The sequence below is a fragment of the Nerophis ophidion genome, linkage group LG05, assembly GCF_033978795.1.
Source record: "Nerophis ophidion isolate RoL-2023_Sa linkage group LG05, RoL_Noph_v1.0, whole genome shotgun sequence".
NCBI lineage: Eukaryota > Metazoa > Chordata > Actinopteri > Syngnathiformes > Syngnathidae > Nerophis > Nerophis ophidion.
The window spans coordinates 60,595,137-60,612,309 of record NC_084615.1 but is presented as its reverse complement, the minus strand read 5'-3'; the positions used below and the strand labels follow the sequence as shown (position 1 = coordinate 60,612,309).

The following is a 17,173-nucleotide window of genomic DNA, read 5'->3' as shown; positions in this document are numbered from 1 at the left end:
GTAAAAAGGCTACTGTCGTGATTGATGGCTGTGTGCATGCAGGAGGAGATATTACATAGAGGTGGACGAAAAAACAACAACAACAGAAAAAAAACTTGACTTCTTTTGCATCACTTGATTTGTCACTGAAGAGCAACATGTAACTCCATTAAAAAAAAAGTGTGTGACGCTCATTGAGAGCATTTCGCAGCGTTACTCATCGCAACCGCAGTGTGTACAGCAGGCAGCTTCCGCTGCACCCTCACATGCACGGTGGCTTCCACACGACGCCTGGCGACACTATTGTGTTTTTTTTTTATCCTGCAGCATCTCGCAAATCAGAGGCGCTTTTAGGGTGTATTTGATTTGATTTTTTTTTTTTTGTGTTTTTTGCGCAGGAAGTGTGCAATCCCGACGCCAGTGACCGGGCAGGTGATGCTTGCTCACGTAAGGCGCAGGCGTGCGATGAGGGGCGCAGGGGACGCGGCTGGAGGATGCGCGTTACTGTTGCACCGCCTCACCGGATAACCGCTATCTCATCCCGTCTGGTCTTCCCCCGTTTCCTCTCTTACGACTAACGGATTTACCAGACACATACTTTTTTTTTTCTTTTTTTTTTTTTTTTTTGGGGACACCACAAGTGGATGAATCGGGCCTGCAGCAGCTCGGCGTGGATTGTTTATTATCCTTTACCGTGATTCTCTAATTGAGCGCATTTTTTTTTTTTTTTGGCTAATGCGCTCACCCATGCCATGCTAGCCTATTAGCTGGAGAGGAGAATTTACGAGTCTTGTTTGGCCTTTGAGGGAAGAAGACGAGGGGGAGGGTGCTGGGTGAAGGAGAATGCAGCAGTCACATTTTTTAAGCATGCAGAAGAAGCGGGCCGTTTCCGGTTCCTAGGCTGCTGTGTGTGCGTAAGCAGCGCGTCCCTGTGTGTGCCCCCCATCCGAGGCCAGCAGCCGTATGGGGAAAGCATCGGCACACACAGATGGCATGGACACTTCCACAAGGTCTGCCGCTCTGCCCTGCCTCCTCCGCCGGAGCCCGTTCGCCGCCGCCGCCGCCTCTCTCTTGCAGCTCCCTCCGCCGCCCAGCAGCACTGCAGCACAGCCCAGGCTGACGGTATGAGGCTTGATCCAGTGCATTTCTCCATGCTGGTCATCGGGGTCTCGTTCGCCTGCTACGCCCCGAGTCTCAACTCCCTCCAGGACCAGGCGTACCGATCAGCCGTGGTCATCGAGGGCGAGGTGCGCTCCTCCCCGGAGAACGTCTCCTCCCGGGAGCCGTACCGGGTGAATGTCAAAGTGCTGGACGTGTGGCCCGTCAACAGCGGCGGCCTCGAAAGGGAGCAGCTCGTCACCGTCGGGGACTTCGGGTCCGAGGCCTCATGCACCACGGTGGAGAAGGACCACAGATATATCTTTTTCATGGACCCCACCGGGGAGCCCTACGTCTTCAAGGCGTCGTACGCCCCCGTGGACGCCAGCGAGCCGGAGCCCAAGAAGGACGTGGAGAAAGTCTTGTGCGAGGACTGCGGTAAGTTTTCCCCCCCGCTGGTGCGCGCAACATGCACGGCGAGGAGGTATCGGGGCCACCGGGGCTGGGAACGCGTGAACGTGTGGGGTCCATACATACAGTGTGTTACGCGTACGCATGCGCGCCGATTGACACTTCAAACCTCCATAACCCGGTCACCCATAATCAAATGAGAAGCATGGCAGCAAACGTGTGTGTGCGTGTGTGTGTGGTATGGATGTGAGCACACCCTCCACCTTCCATCCACTGCAGACTCCAGCTGACTGCTGGTCAGTGCGTTCCAAGCAAGATATGCACCATCACAAATTAAAGCCTAATGTGTGTGTATGTGTGTGTGTGTGTGGACAGTAAGCTTGTGTTGAGGTGACCCTATAGTGTCTGTTGCCAGGAAACCAATATATCAGATGTCAAATGATGACATGTATCACAGTTGTGACCATGCCAGTGGAGGGTTCAAATAGCTCATCCTATATTCCCTGGATAGCTGAAACAGGGTTTGTAGCCAAAAAAGTGCACCACACGCACACGCACGCGCACACGCACACACATCTGTTGCACTTTTAGCTGTTCTTATCTTAAGTATTGTATCACCCACCATACAGCGTGATGTTTGCGTGCTACAAGTGAGACACATCTCTAAAACAATGAATTTAACATCCGGGAGATGGATTATTATTTTTTTTTTTTTTAGTTCCTAATGGATCTTGAATGAATGAATTCATATATTTATTCCGTCACTTTTTGTAATTTGACAGACATGCAACGGCACCACACCAAGAATGCGTATCCATGTGCTGTCATTATTTTACAATCAATTTATGTGTTGGTTATATAGTCCAAGTTTCATCAGCAGATTTGATGAATATATTGACAATTACAGAACAAGAATAACATATGCTGGGAAACACTTTGTCAATAGCATTGAGCGATCATGAGATTAGCTCCATCTTGCCTGGGTAACTTTCGTCTTTTGAAGCCTCGTCTGGTGTGTTATGTCTGTTGTGAGTTATGTTATGTTGCACCTGTGTCCCACAGTTGAGATAATCTAGTCACATTTTTTTTTGGACCATTTCTGAGTGAAAACAGACCCTGTACACTGAAAAAAGTGACTTTTTGGTGCTGTAAACTCTATTAGATTAACTGTCATAATTTATACCTAGTATTTTTAACATTTAGTAAGAACTACAGTTTCTTAAGTAAAATTAAACAGTTTATTAACGTAATACATGAATTATGGGGGAAGAGTAAGTTTTACTTATGTTTCCTCATACTATTTAAATGTTTAATAGTTGTAGGTACATAAACCTAAAAATATTACATAAATTTACTCTGAAAATCTAGTGTTTTGAAACGCATGCACGACGACGCATGCGCACAGCACAAAAGGCTCTGCTCCGGCCGTTAGGATCACTTCACAGAGCACTGCAAGGTGGCATTATGGGTAGTTCTTATCTTGCGTTTATAATGTGTTACAGCGTCGGTGTTCTCCAGAAATGTGTTTGGTGTGGGTTCACAGAGTGTGGCATATATTAGTAAGAATGTTAAAGTTGTTTATATCACAACCGTCAGTGTAAAAGGTATGGCTGTTGACCAAGTATGCATTGCAATCTCATATGGGATGCAGTGAAATACATGCGACCTTCTGGCACGCAGACATCATGGTGCAAAGCAGTGGTCCCCAACCACCGTGCCGCGGCCACAGAATAATATTTTATTAATCACTTATCTATCACACTCAATTTTATACTGCATGCCATTGACAAGCGCAGGAGTGAGAAGAGGTTTCAAATTAAATAGCGCCCCGACGGCTATTCAAGGAAATACCGTGTATAAAATATACTTAAAATCTTAAGTAAAATGACGTTCCTGCCGATGAAAAACAAGTAGACTTTACTTAATTTGTTTAAATAAATATAACTTAAAACTTGAATGTAATTAAGTAACTGGTACTTAATATCTTCACAACTGTTATGTTGTATGGTAAGTAGAATTTACTTGATACTGGCAAGTGAGTCTTACTTGATATTGCAGCATTACATTTTACTTAAATCATTTGCGTGCAAATACAATTATTTTTTCAAGTAAATCTTATGACTTATTTTTTTCAGTGTATATTTGCAGGTAGAGCTCTTTGTGAGGCCATAAACATAACTTGAAGGCTACCTTATTGAATTATATCATGTAGTTTAAGAAAATTACTCATTATGAGCAGATCATTGGTATGAGCTCTATATGGGGCATAGTGTATAATTCTAATTGTCTTCTTCTGGAGCTTAAATAATGGTTCAATAGTGTTTCTGCATCTTCTGAACAAGACATTTTGGAAAACTCAATGATTGTAACTTTGTGGGAAACATTTAGGAAAGGCCCTTTCTCTCTGTGTGTGACTGTCCTGCAATGGTCCTGGATAAGTTTGGTCTAGTTCAGGGGTAGGGAACCTATGGCTCTCAATCCAGATGTGGCTCTTTTGATGACTCCATCTGGCTTTCAGATGAATCTTAGCTGACGTTGCTTAACACGATAAGTAATGAGTAGTTCCGCTGGTAGTCACAGTGTAAAAAATAACGTTCTAAATATAAAACATTTGAACCCATCCATCCGTTTCCTACCACATCTGTTCAAGAAGTCACATTAATGGTAAAAAATATTTTATTTATTATTGGTTAGCTTCAGAATACCAATGTTATTAGAAATAATAAGATACTTAATTATGCACAAATTTTGTTGTATTCAGTGTTAAAATATATTATATGGCTTTCACGGAAATATACATTTTAAAATATTTGACTTTCAGGGAGGGCTTCACGGTGGCAGAGGGGTTAGTGCGTCTGCCTCACAATACGAAGGTCCTGCAGTCCTGGGTTCAAATCCAGGCTCAGGATCTTTCTGTGTGGAGTTTGCATGTTCTCCCCATGAATGCGTGGGTTCCCTCCGGGTACTCCGGCTTCCTCCCACTTCCAAAGACATGCACCTGGGGATAGGTTGATTGGCAACACTAAATTGGCCCTAGTGTGTGAATGTGAGTGTGAATGTTGTCTGTCTATCTGTGTTGGCCCTGCAACGAGGTGGCGACTTGTCCAGGGTGTACTCCGCCTTCCGCCCGATTGTAGCTGAGATAGGCGCCAGCACCCCCCCGCGACCCCGAAAGGGAATAAGCGGTAGAAAATGGATGGATGGATGACTTTCATTGCTCTCTCAGCCAAAAAGGTTCCCGACCCCTGGTTTAGAAGAACTTGACATCAGTCGCTGAACTGACAGTATTTTTCTGTACTACTTTTTGGAATGCACCTATGCACTTATATTAATGTGCTAAGTGTGGACGTGCACATATTGAAACAGCCTCTGTTTCAACATGCACATTTCCACCCCAGTATGTATTCTTTGTATAATAGGGCTGTGCCAAATCCATCAGTCTCATTGCACACTTACTGGAAATGACAACTCACAAAATTTACCCAATTCTTTGTGAAATTGTGAATAACAGCCAGTCAAATTAGTCCCTTCCCTTCCGCTACGTAGCTAAGATGGCGATGATTGAGAGTCGTTAGGATTTATATCTGCATGCTCACCTTTTGGGGCGTGTTGAGCTGAATTCAGTCATTCTTATCGTTAAAATGCAATTAAAATGGCAAGTGTACAACAGGCTTGGGGACGGCGTGCCTCAGTTATTAGAGTGGCTATGCCAGCAACCTGAGGGTTCCTGGTTCGAACCCCAGCTTCCGCCATCCCGGTCATGTCCGACACTGGTTAGGGCCTTGACACTATTAACTAGATCCACTCGACGTCCATTGCACTGGTCGCCCAGGGGGTGGGGTTCCCCGCATCTGCGGTCCTCTTCAAGATTTCTCATTGTATCCCATTGGGTTGAGTTTTTTTCTTGCCCTGATGTTGGATCTGAGCCGAAGATGCCGTTGTGGCTTGTGCAGCCCTTTGAGACACTTGTGAATAAGGGTTATATAAATCACCTTTGATTGATTGATTGATTGATGCATGTCAGCTCCCACCATCAGTGTATGAATGGGTGAATGTGGAAATAGTGTCAAAGCGTTTTTAGTACTTTGACGGTAGAAAAACGCTATACAAGTATAACTTATTTACCATGCTTGTGCAAAAAACGCAATAATATAAATGGATTGTATAAATCTGGCTGATGATCAAGCTTCTAATACTATTGTTATATCGTGAAAGTGCACGTTGATGACACATTCTAGATTTGTGCCGATAATTTGACGCAACAAGTGAACAAATGTCCTTCTGCCTCAAACTTTTAACCTTATTTCAGATTCAAACGGTGCACAGTGCAAAGTGGCTTCTAAGTCAGCAATCTTTGGCAAATACGTTTTTTTCAACTATTATCACTGGAGGACGAGGGATAGCGAAACATGCTACACTACACACCGTAGGAGGATATTCTAACTGCTAAACTAGAGCTCTTGAATGTAAACAGAGGCGGGTGGATGGATACTAAGACAGATGGTAAAGATATATATTTTCAGTATATATATGGTCAATACCACAGATCAACATTTTACTATGAAAAAAATCGTTTGTCGTTTTTATTATTGTTTACAAATTCATGTCCTGGAAACAATTGTGTGTCATTTATTGAGTGTGTGAGAAGAGAATATACTTGCCCATTCTGTGTGACATAGTATTCAACACACCAGTAACACTATTCTGGGAGACAGCAATACTAACTGCGATGATGTGCTGGATTGATCTCAATTCAAAGTGCTGCAAGAAGTTTTTCTTTGGTGATAAGACTGGTTCCTTTTGGTGGCCTTAAATCATCCAGCAGCTCAAAAATGATATATCTCTACAAGGGTTGTACGGTATACCAGTATTAGTATAGTACCCTGATACTAATGAATCATATTTGATACTATACCGCCTCAGGAAATATGTCACTGGACACATGAGGACTTTGAATATGACCAATGTATGATCCTCTAACTACTTGGTATCGGATTGATACCCACATTTGTGGTATCATCCAAAACTAATGTAAAGTATCAAACAACAGAAGAATAAGTGATTATTACATTTTAATAGAAGTGTAGATAGAACATTTTAAAAGAGAAAATGAGCAGATATTAACAGTAAATGAACAAGTAGATTATTAATTTATTTGCTAGCACTTGTCTTTAATAATTTTGACAAAATAATAGAATGGAATATGGAATATGTTACTGCACACGCCAGCAGCTAAATTAGGAGCCTTTCTTTGTTTACTTACTAATAAAAGACAAGTTGCCTTGTATGTTCACTATTTTATTTAAGGACAAACTTGCAATAAGAAACATATGTTTAATGTACTGTAAGATTTTTTGTTAAAATCAAGCCAATGACGCATTTTTTTGTGGTCCCCTTTGTTTAGAGAAGTACAGAAAAGTATCAAAAATAATTTTGGTACTGCAACCGGTACCAAGATATTGGTTTTGGGACAACACTAGTCTCTACTATTTTAAATTTTGAGAGTCCAAATATTGTCCGTCGTTTGTCATTTGTGCATAACAGTCAGTTTGCACGTGCTAAATATAGACACAACAACACCGTCTGCGAACATTTTAAGGTTTGAATAATGCTAAATGATACATTTTTTGGCTCCTCCTCCCAGATAATCTGCATATATTGTCTTCTGCACATGCATGATGGAAAACACGCTACATGTATTGCACTAGTTATTTAGCAAGCCTCTGCGCATGGGCTTAGTAGATCAGCTTTGTGTGCGTAATCAAGTTTGCACGTGTTTTAATATACCCAACCCTTGAGTAGATCAAAGACTTCACGGTGGCGCAGGGGTTAGTGCGTCTGCCTCACAATACGAAAAGTAGTCTGGGATCTTTCTGTCTGGAGTTTGCATGTTCTCCCCGTGAATGCGTGGGTTCCCACCGGGTACTCCGGCTTCCTCCCACTTCCAAAGACATGCACCTGGGGATAGGTTGATTGGCAACACTAAATTGGCCCTAGTGTGTGAATGTGAGTGTGAATGTTGTCTGTCTATCTGTGTTGGCCCTGCGATGAGATGGGGACTTGTCCAGGGTGTACGCCGCCTTCCGCCCGATTGTAGCTGAGATAGGCACCACCAAAAGGGAATAAGCAGTGGAAAAATGGATGGATGGATGGATGGAGTAGATCAAGCCTTTGAAAGTGCAAATGTTCTCAGTGTAATGTAACCCTGTCACAAATCAGTAATTGTTGATGCACAATTACCAGATTGACAATATCTAATACTTTCATTGTCAATTTCAAGTACTAGAGTTTGTCCTTCCCTTTTTGCCATGCAGCCAAGATGCCGATGATTGAGAGTAACACTGCGCTGCATTTCCCAGACTTGTCGTTGGACCACATGTATGCACTTAAAGTGTAAGTCTGGAAGTATGTGAATTGAAACATTGCCAAAGTCTCCCGATAAGAGTGGATGCCGTTATTGCTGCAAATTGGCAGACAAGTCGGTATTTTATTTGTAATATTTTTTTCATTTAATTTTAAGTTCTTGGTGGTGGTAGGTTTATTTGTGGCTGGTGTCCACAAATATTAGTGTTCACACAAGTAATAGTAATAGTACTTGACCAACAACTGTGAATTAATTCATCTTAAATAGCCCCATGACCTAAACTGTCCACTTCATCAGTGTTTTTCAACCTTTTCTGAGCCAAGGCACATTTAATTCATTAAAACAATCCCTAGGCACACAACCAGAAGAAATAATTTAAAATTTTAACTCAGCAGTCGATATTGACAATAAAAAGTCGTTTCGCATTTGTTAGATATGACTTTAAACCATGACCAACCATGCATGAATATAGTTCTTGTCTCAAAGTAGGTGTACTGTCACGACCTGTCACATCACATTATGACTTATTTTGAGGTTTTTGACGTTTTCCTGTGTGTCGTGTTTTAGTTCTTGTCTTGCGCTCCTATTTCAGTGTCTTTTCCTGTTTTGTTGGTCTTTTCCTGTAGCAGTTTCATGTCTTCCTTGAACGCTATTCCCCGCACCTGCTTTGTTTTGGCAATCAAGACTATTTAAGTTGTGCGGACGCTATCCTTCTTTGTGGGGACATTGTTGATGGTCATGTCATGTACGGACGTACTTTGTGGACTCTGTCTGCTCCACCCGCTGTAAGTCTTTGCTGTCATCCAGCATTCTGTTTTTGTTTACTTTGAAGCAAGTTCAGTTTTAGTTTCGTTTGGCATAGCCTTTGCTATGCTTCAATGCCTTTTCTTAGCGGCACTCGCCTTTTGTTTATTGTTGGTTTAAGCATTAGATACCTTTTTACCTGCACGCTGCCTCCCGCATAATGGGATCACGACAAACCATGTTCCTGCCATCTAAAAAGCAATTAGCTACCTTCTACCACTTACTGATATGGAAGAGTAATACATGGTTACTCTGCCAAACTCTAGACAGCACAGACACTCAATGGCATGTTATTTTCGGATTATAATTACTAGTTTGCAAAAAATATTTTTAACCCAATTAGGTGAAATTACATTATCTCCCACAACACACCAGACTGTATTTCACGGCACACTTGTTGAAAAACACTGCACCACATTATCCGTAAGAGGGTTTTATATCAATGTCTCAACTCTTCTTTTAAGGAGTTATCAACATATGTGGTATTTAAACCATAAGTCTGTGATTATATCATCATTGTCAATAGCAAATCAACATAACGTTGGTGCCTTCTGCATACAGGAAGTGCCTCGAGACAGCTTTTGTTGTGTTGAATAGACGCTGTTTAAATGAAGTAGAATTGCATTAGAGGAAGTCGAAAGAGGAAGGAACTCAAACGTCTGCATAACGAACTCATCTAGAAAGCCCGGCTAACTACGTGATGTTCTATTTTTAGCTCTGTGAGACGTTAAAATGATCAAGTCATTTATTTATGACAGGGCTGTTGTAATCAGGCTTCAGTCTGGAACACATTTTGCAGGCACTGGTAGCCTCGCTCACTCTCCCTGCTCGAGGAGACAATCCATAGTGGGTTTTGACATAGTATGCGCATTATTGCAAAACATCATAAGGCCTATGAAAATAAATTTTGTAAGGATTCTTATTTGAAATTGTGAGAGCACATACTGTATTAATACAAGCTGTGCATGCACATGTCAGCGACTCACTCAGTTTCATTAAAAAAGCTCACCATTGCTTTGCAAACACACACCCTGAGTCTATCCAGCCATCCATTTTTTACCGCTTTTCCCTCTCGAGGTCGCGGGGGCGTGCTGCAGCCTATCTCAGCTGCATTCAGGCGGAAGGCGGTGTACACCTTGGACAAGTTTCCACCTCATTGCAGACCCTGAGTCTAACCAATCCAAAATTGGGCCTAATCCTAGTCAGCCAATCACAGCCCTCCTTGAAAAACACACACACCCATGCACACACACCAATTTGAATCCATCTGCTTGATGCTTTAGTTGTGATTTTAGCTCTAGGAATTAATTTGTGCTTGACTACTTGCAATAACAGGAAATGTTTATTTTGTTTTCAATAGTGCAAATCGAGACTTACAGAAAATTGCATATTGTCTAGAAGCAAACAAATCCTATTGCCCTCTGTCATGTCTCTTTTCAGTGAATACGATGTCTCTTTGAATGACGACACATCATGAAAAAAGTATAGCACTCACATGTACAAATGTTTCTTTTATCAGACGGACAGCACCATGAAGGCTTAGCAACTGTCTATTAAATCTTGACATTTACATCAACTACAGCAAGTCTCAGAGGCACAGACCACTTGCCGTGACAAAAATCATGAGACAGCAAATCCTTTTTTTTTTGCAGTGTAAACAAACTGGTGTGTATTTAATAGAAAGGCAAAAGTGACCAAGTGTTCATTGTTATTTTTTTTTTTAGCAGTTTATGTGTTGGGCATTGCTTAATCCGGGGGTCAGCAACCCGCGGCTCTGCGGCTCTTTAGCGTCGACCTAGTGACTCCCTGGAACTCTTTCAGAGATGTGTGAAAATGTTAAAAGTTGAGGAAAAAAATATATGTATTTTTGAATTCATTTTCTGTAGGAGAACAAACATAACACAAACCTTCTCAATAGAGAGATAGATTGTACTTTATTGATTCCTTCAGGAGAGTTCCCTCAGGAAAATTTAAATATTTAGAAATCTTACTGTTTAGGTTATACATGCTTCACTGATGAGAGTATTTGGCCAGCAGTGTTTTATCCTACTAATTTCAGCAATCTTTGAACTCATGGTAGTTTTTTTACATGTACAACTTTCTCGATGCTGCCACAGAAAGACGTATGTTACGCCACTCTTTCTTTGTCTCATTTTGGCCACCAAATGTTTTATGCTGTGCGTGAATGCACAAAGGTGAGCTTTGTTGATTTGTATTGATTTGCTGGAGTGCTTATCAGGCATATTTGGTCAATCCATGACTGCAAGCTAATCGATGCTAACATGCTATATGTATGTACATGTTGCTTCATTACGCCTCGTTTGTAGGTATATTTGAGCACATTTAATTTCCTTTACTAATGTCCTCTGTGCATTTGATTTATATTTGCATGTCTCATGACAAATTATCTTTATGTAAAATTGGTTGCATTTCTCATAGTTGTTTGTGTGCCATGTTGTTCCAGACCACAGCAAACGTTACCCAGCTTGCAAAGATTGTAATAAATCCATTAGAAGAAGACAGCCTGCCGTTTTCTTTAACTTGGACACACACATCTATACCTTCGGCCATTCTGAGCCAGTAATTTCCAGAAGTTTTCTCATCCTGTGAGAAGCCTCCATTTTACTAATGATTTCCAATGTTGCAAACATGAGTAAAAATTAAAATACAACATTTCTGTTAACAAGTATCCTCGCCAACTTATGGCGAGGATGCTTGTAACTCAAATGTTTGCTCGTTATTTAAAGCATAACAATTAGCCAAGAGACAGCTAATTGCTCTTAAATTTGGCACACCTAAACACCAGGTACAACTGGATTTAAATTACTGGTCTGTTCAACTTGAATATCACACAAATTAAGCATTGCTTTTTAATGTTTAATGTATTGTATTTTCTAAGTAGCGGTTCAAACACCATCATAGGTTATTTACAAAACCCCAAAACCAGTGAAGTTGGTACGTTGTGTAAATCGTAAATAAAAACAAAGTACAATGATTTGCAAATCCTTTTCAATCTGTATTTTAATGAATAAACTGCAAAGACAAGATACTTAACGTTCGAACTGGAAAACATAATTTTTTGCAAATATTAGGTAATTTAGAATTTGATGCCTGCAACATGTTTCAAAAAAGCTGACACAAGTGGCAAAAAAGACTGAGAAAGTTGAGGAATGCTCATCAAACACTTATTTGGAAAATTTCACAGGTGAACAGGGCTAATTGGGAACAGGTGGGTGCCATGATTGGGTATAAAAGCATGAAATGCTCAGTCATTCACAAACAAGGATGGGGCGAGGGTAACCAAAGTTCAAATTGTTTTTGGAAACTGTGGACGTCGTGTCCTTCAGAACAAAGAGGAAAAGAAACACCCGGAATGTTATACGCACAAAGTTGAAAAGTTAGCATCTGTGATGATATGGGGGTGTATTAGTGCCCAAGGCATGGGTAACTTACACATCTGTGAAGGCACCATTAATGCTAAAAGGTACATACAGGTTTTGGAGAAACATATGTTGCCATCCAAGCAACATCATCATGGACAAGGCAATGCCAAGCCATGTGTTACAACAGCGTGGCTTCGTAGTAAAAGAGTGTAGGTACTAAACTGGCCCGCCTGTACTCCAGACCTGTCTCCCATTGAAAATGTGTTGCACATTATGAAGCGTACATTACGACAACGGACACCCCAGACTGTTGAACAACTTTAGCTGTACATCAAGCAAGAATAGGGAAGGAATTCCAACTGAAAAGCTTCAAACATTGGGCTCTTCAGTTCCCAAACGTTTACTGAGTGTTCTTAAAGGGAAAGGTCACGTAACACAGTGGTAAAAATGCTCCTGTGCCAACTTTTTTGCAATGTGTTGCTGCCATTAAAATCAAAGTTAATAATTATTTGCAAACAACAATTGTTTCTCAGTTCGATCATTAAATATCTTGTCTTTGCAATGTATGCAATTGAATATGAGCTGAAAAGGATTTGCAAATCATTGTATTCTGTTTTCATTTACGAATTACACAACGGGCCAACTTCACTGGTTTTGGGTTATGTAAACAGTATCATATCATACACATCTCTAATTGGGATAGTTGTGTAAGACCATCCACTTTTCTTGTAACCCTTCGACAAGATGTTCGATTGCCTATTGGCTTTTGTTATCATGCATTTACTTATAATTATAGTAGTTGCTACATATAGTGCAAACGCTGCACATGCTACATTTAAAGCACCCAATGGATTGGATACAATATATATGGTCAAAACCTATACATATGTAGTCTTATTTCCTTACCAAGTTCCAGTAATAGTTGGTCATAGCGCTTAACAAAATTTTAATCCATAGAGAGCCAGGAAAGTTCATGTTTAAACTTTTATTCCTTTAGGTGAATAATTGCAGCTAACAGTAATGGATACAAATACTGGACAGCTTGCACTTTTAGTCTGCTGATATTTTTTAACCACCGTGATAATATACTTAGTATGATAAAGTGAAACCATTTGTTTTTAAATAATTTATGTTTCTTTTGTCATATATTTTTTGTTGTCCTGTCCATATTGTTGATGTATATGCCCATATCTGCTGTACAGATTTACTTTACAAACGAGAAGTGTGTGGTACTTCTCTTGTTTCCTTATTTGTATTTGACTTTATCAAATGGATTTAAATTAATGTTTGGCGCAGCCAACCGGAGCAGAAAAAAAAAAGAGGGGGAAATTGCGGGGACAAAAGGGGGATAAGACAAAGAGACAACAACAGCAGCAACAACAACAACAAAAACAGAACACCATCAGCAAATAGGATATGTACAAATAAGATAGTAAATGTGACGTTTGCTGGGCATAGTGATGCCGGATTCGTTCTTCCAAGGATGCGATCGGGCAAGAACACAGCGTACAATAAAATAAAGATTTATTAATTTAATAAACAGACAATGAACAGAAACACTGGCACAAGGGCACAAAAAGGCAAAACAAAAGCTACTAGCATGAGAGCTAGGGATAAATAAAGGTGTAGCGCGAAAGCTAGCGAGTATAAACACACACACACACACATATATATATATATATATATACATATATATATATATATATATATATATATATAAGCAGTCGTCACTTGTTGCGTGCAAGGAACTTTAGAATCCGAGAAAGAAGGAACAAAAGGGGCCAGCTTAAATAAGGCAGTAATCAAGAATAACAGGTGTGCGTCAAAATGCAAGGGGCAGGTGAAAACTAATAAGCAACCATGGTGACCAAACAAACACAGGAAGTAAGGAAGTCAAACAACAGAATGTGATATAAAAAGGAACAAAGCTACAACATGGTATGATCCGGGCATCGGATCATAACAGTAAAAGTGATAGCAGAGAAGCAGTTAGTGAAGTAAATATTAATAACACAGAAATGATAATGAACATTATTGCACTACAAATGGAGCAATAAAACCATAGCAATAGAAATAGCGATATTGATAATGAATAATAATAATAATAATAATAATAATTACCCCTTATAGCAACAATACAATTGTTTCAAATGCAACAATACAACAAATTCTACTATAATAGGTTTTAAGAATCAGTTGTAATATGTCAAACTCAAACATGTACAGTGGTCAATAATCGCCATTTAACTAGTTGACTAACTGAAAAAATAATCAACTGTTATAATAATCATTAGTTCCGGCCTTAGTTGGCCACCCACCTGTTGTCTTCCACTAGTATCAAAGTAATGTGTTGTTTATTAACAGATTTGTTTTTATGCGCTGTTTTGTATATATAAAGTTATCTGGTACAGTTCCATATATTATTGTCTGTCAGTGTGTCACGTGTCCATATTGCCTTACAAGCAGCTATTCAAATCTTGGACTTTACAGTGCCTGTTCATCATCTCCTTTGCAAAACCCAAATGTGTTTAATGGGCTTGAAATCGGGGCTTGCAGGAACTTCCACACCAAACTCACCCAAGCATGCCTTTATGGTCTTTGTGTTGAGCACTGGGATAGAAAAGGGTCCCCCTCAAGTATTCCCACAGAGTTAGTAGCCTACATTTGTCGAAAAGTTTTTGCAAGATGAAGATGTGGAACTAAAGAGTGTATAAGTTCACCCTCTAATGCTTTTGCTGTGTCCAAATGGGATGGGTATTGCTTTTGGTTGCATATTTGCAATGTACTGTCTATTACTGTTTGCTCTTAATCAATGCTCCAGACTGTACATATGGCAAGGAATAACTAATTATTGTATTAAAGGCCTACTGAAACCCACTACTACCCACCACGCAGTCTGATAGTTTATATATCAATGATGAAATATTAACATTGCAACATATGCCAATAAGGCCTTTTTAGTTTACTAAATTGCAATTTTAAATTTCCCGCGAATTGTCCAGTTGAAAATGTCGCGGAATGCTGACGTGTACGCGTGACGTCACGGACTGATAGGAAATATTAGCGCTGCGCACACACACAGCTAAAAGTCGTCTACTTTAACCGCATACTTACACAGTATTTTGGACAACTGTGTTGCTGAATCTTTTGCAATTTGTTCAGTTAATGATGGAGAAGTCAAAGTAGAAATATGGAGATGGGAAGCTTTAGCCTTTAGCCACACAAACACACAGTGATTCCTTGTTTAAAATTCCCGGAGGTGAAACTTTAATATGGATCAGAGCGGTCAAGCGAACATGGATCCCGACCACTTGTCAACCAGCAGTTTTCGGTGAGAAAATTATGGTAAAAAGTCACCACTTACCGGAGATGAGCTGAGCTTGCGCCGTCCGTACAGCTGCCGTCGACTTCCATCAGACACTGGCCTCAAGACACCCGTGGATACACCCTTCCGACTATCAGGTACTATTAAACTCACTAAAATACTAGCAACACAATAGAAAGATAAGGGATTTCCCAGAATTATCCTAGTAAATGTGTCTAAAAACATCTGAATCCGTCCCAATGCAATCACGTTTTTTTTTTTTTCTAGGCCGTCGCTATTATATCCTTAAACACAAATCTTTCATCCTCGTTCAAATTAATGGGGAAATTGTCCTTTTCTCAGTCCGAATAGCTCTTTTTGTTGGAGGCTCCCATTAAAAACAATGTGAGGTTGTGAGGAGCCATCAACGGGTGACGTCATCGTCTGCGACTTCCGGTAAAGGCAAGACTTTTCTGTTAGCGACCAAAAGTTGCGAACTTTATCGTCGATGTTCTCTACTAAATCCTTTCAGCAAAAATATGGCAATATCGCGAAATGAGCAAGTATAACACATAGAATGGACCTGCTATCCCCGTTTAAATAAGAAAATCTCATTTCAGTAGGCCTTTAAGAGTTGTGTAAATGTGGGGATATGTTATGATTTGAGTTTGACATTCATTTCACTGTAGGGTCATTAAACCCAGCCTCAAAGTTGGTACACTTCCATAAAGAAAAATTATTTTAAGTTTGGCATCAAGATGAGGCAGGGGTTAGTGTGTATGCCTCACTATAATAAGGTCCTGGGTTTGATCCCCGGGCTCAGGGTCTTTCTGTGTGGCGTTTGCATGTTCTCCCCGTGGCTACCTGGGTTCCCTCCGAGTACTCTAGTTTCCTCCCACCACCAAAGACATGCACCTGGGGATAGGTTGATTGGCAACAATAAATTGGCCCTAGTGTGTGAATGTGAGTGTGAATGTTGTCTGTCTATCTGTGTCTCATCTACGATGAGGTGGTGGCTTGTCCAGGGTGTACGCCGCAAGTAGCTATGATAGGCGGCAGCCCCTCCAGCCTCCCCAAAAGGGACAAGCGATAGAAAATGGATGGATGTAGCGTTAGGCGTCAGTTTGAGAAGTTAAATGACAGTTGCTCTTCATGTCTTCATATTCTATTTGGTGTCGTGCAGGGATCAGTTTGGGGTTCAAAGTTCTTCATTTTAATACATTAACAATCCGTGCAAAATATTCAAAGCCAGTCTTTTTTTTTTCAGACGATACAAATCTATTTTTTCCGATCTTAAAAACTGTTCCAACATTAAGTACTTTAAGAAATAGTACACATCTAGTATTGCCATCCGGTATCGTGAAGTCTAGGCTTGTTCTGAATGTGATTATGAATCCACTTTAAGTTGAGATATTCTAGACACTTATCTGAGTAAATCGAGTTAAGCAAATGCAGATACATGCGATAAAATGTAATCCAAAGAGGTTCATTAGGTCTTCCAAAAATTATGCGATTTTGTTATTCTAATAGCCAGACCTGGGTTTATTTCCGCACCTGACGTTTTCGGCCACAATTGTGGCCTTACTCAGAAGTTTTGACGTGATATTGCTGTAACCTGTCTGGTCAGCTGATTTCAGCTTTGAGGAAAGCAACAGTTGTGACCGAAACAAACACAGGTCTGGCTATAAAAATTACAAAATCGTGATGAAATGCGGTTCAGAGGAACCGGATGATGACGTTGAAGTTTAACTACGGAGAATAGGTGGGATTCAAAAAGTTAACTTTTTTAGATGTTTACTTTTCTTTTTTTTTGTGAGACAATGATATTGT

At 40.4% G+C, this 17,173-nt stretch overlaps 1 protein-coding gene across 2 annotated transcripts in view; it reads left to right on the top strand.

Annotated features, from left to right (window-relative positions):
* The first annotated feature begins 398 nt into the window (after positions 1 to 398).
* nrg2b (neuregulin 2b) overlaps positions 399 to 17,173 on the top strand; it is a 134,416-nt gene continuing 117,641 nt past the window's right edge. Inside the window, exon 1 of one of the 2 annotated variants that reach the window (XM_061901660.1) lies at positions 399 to 1,515. In XM_061901660.1, coding sequence (XP_061757644.1) covers positions 1,104 to 1,515 — 412 coding nt within the window. In that variant the 5' untranslated portion in view covers positions 399 to 1,103. The remainder of the gene's footprint in view (positions 1,516 to 17,173) is intronic. The other variant, XM_061901661.1, reaches the window with a different exon arrangement.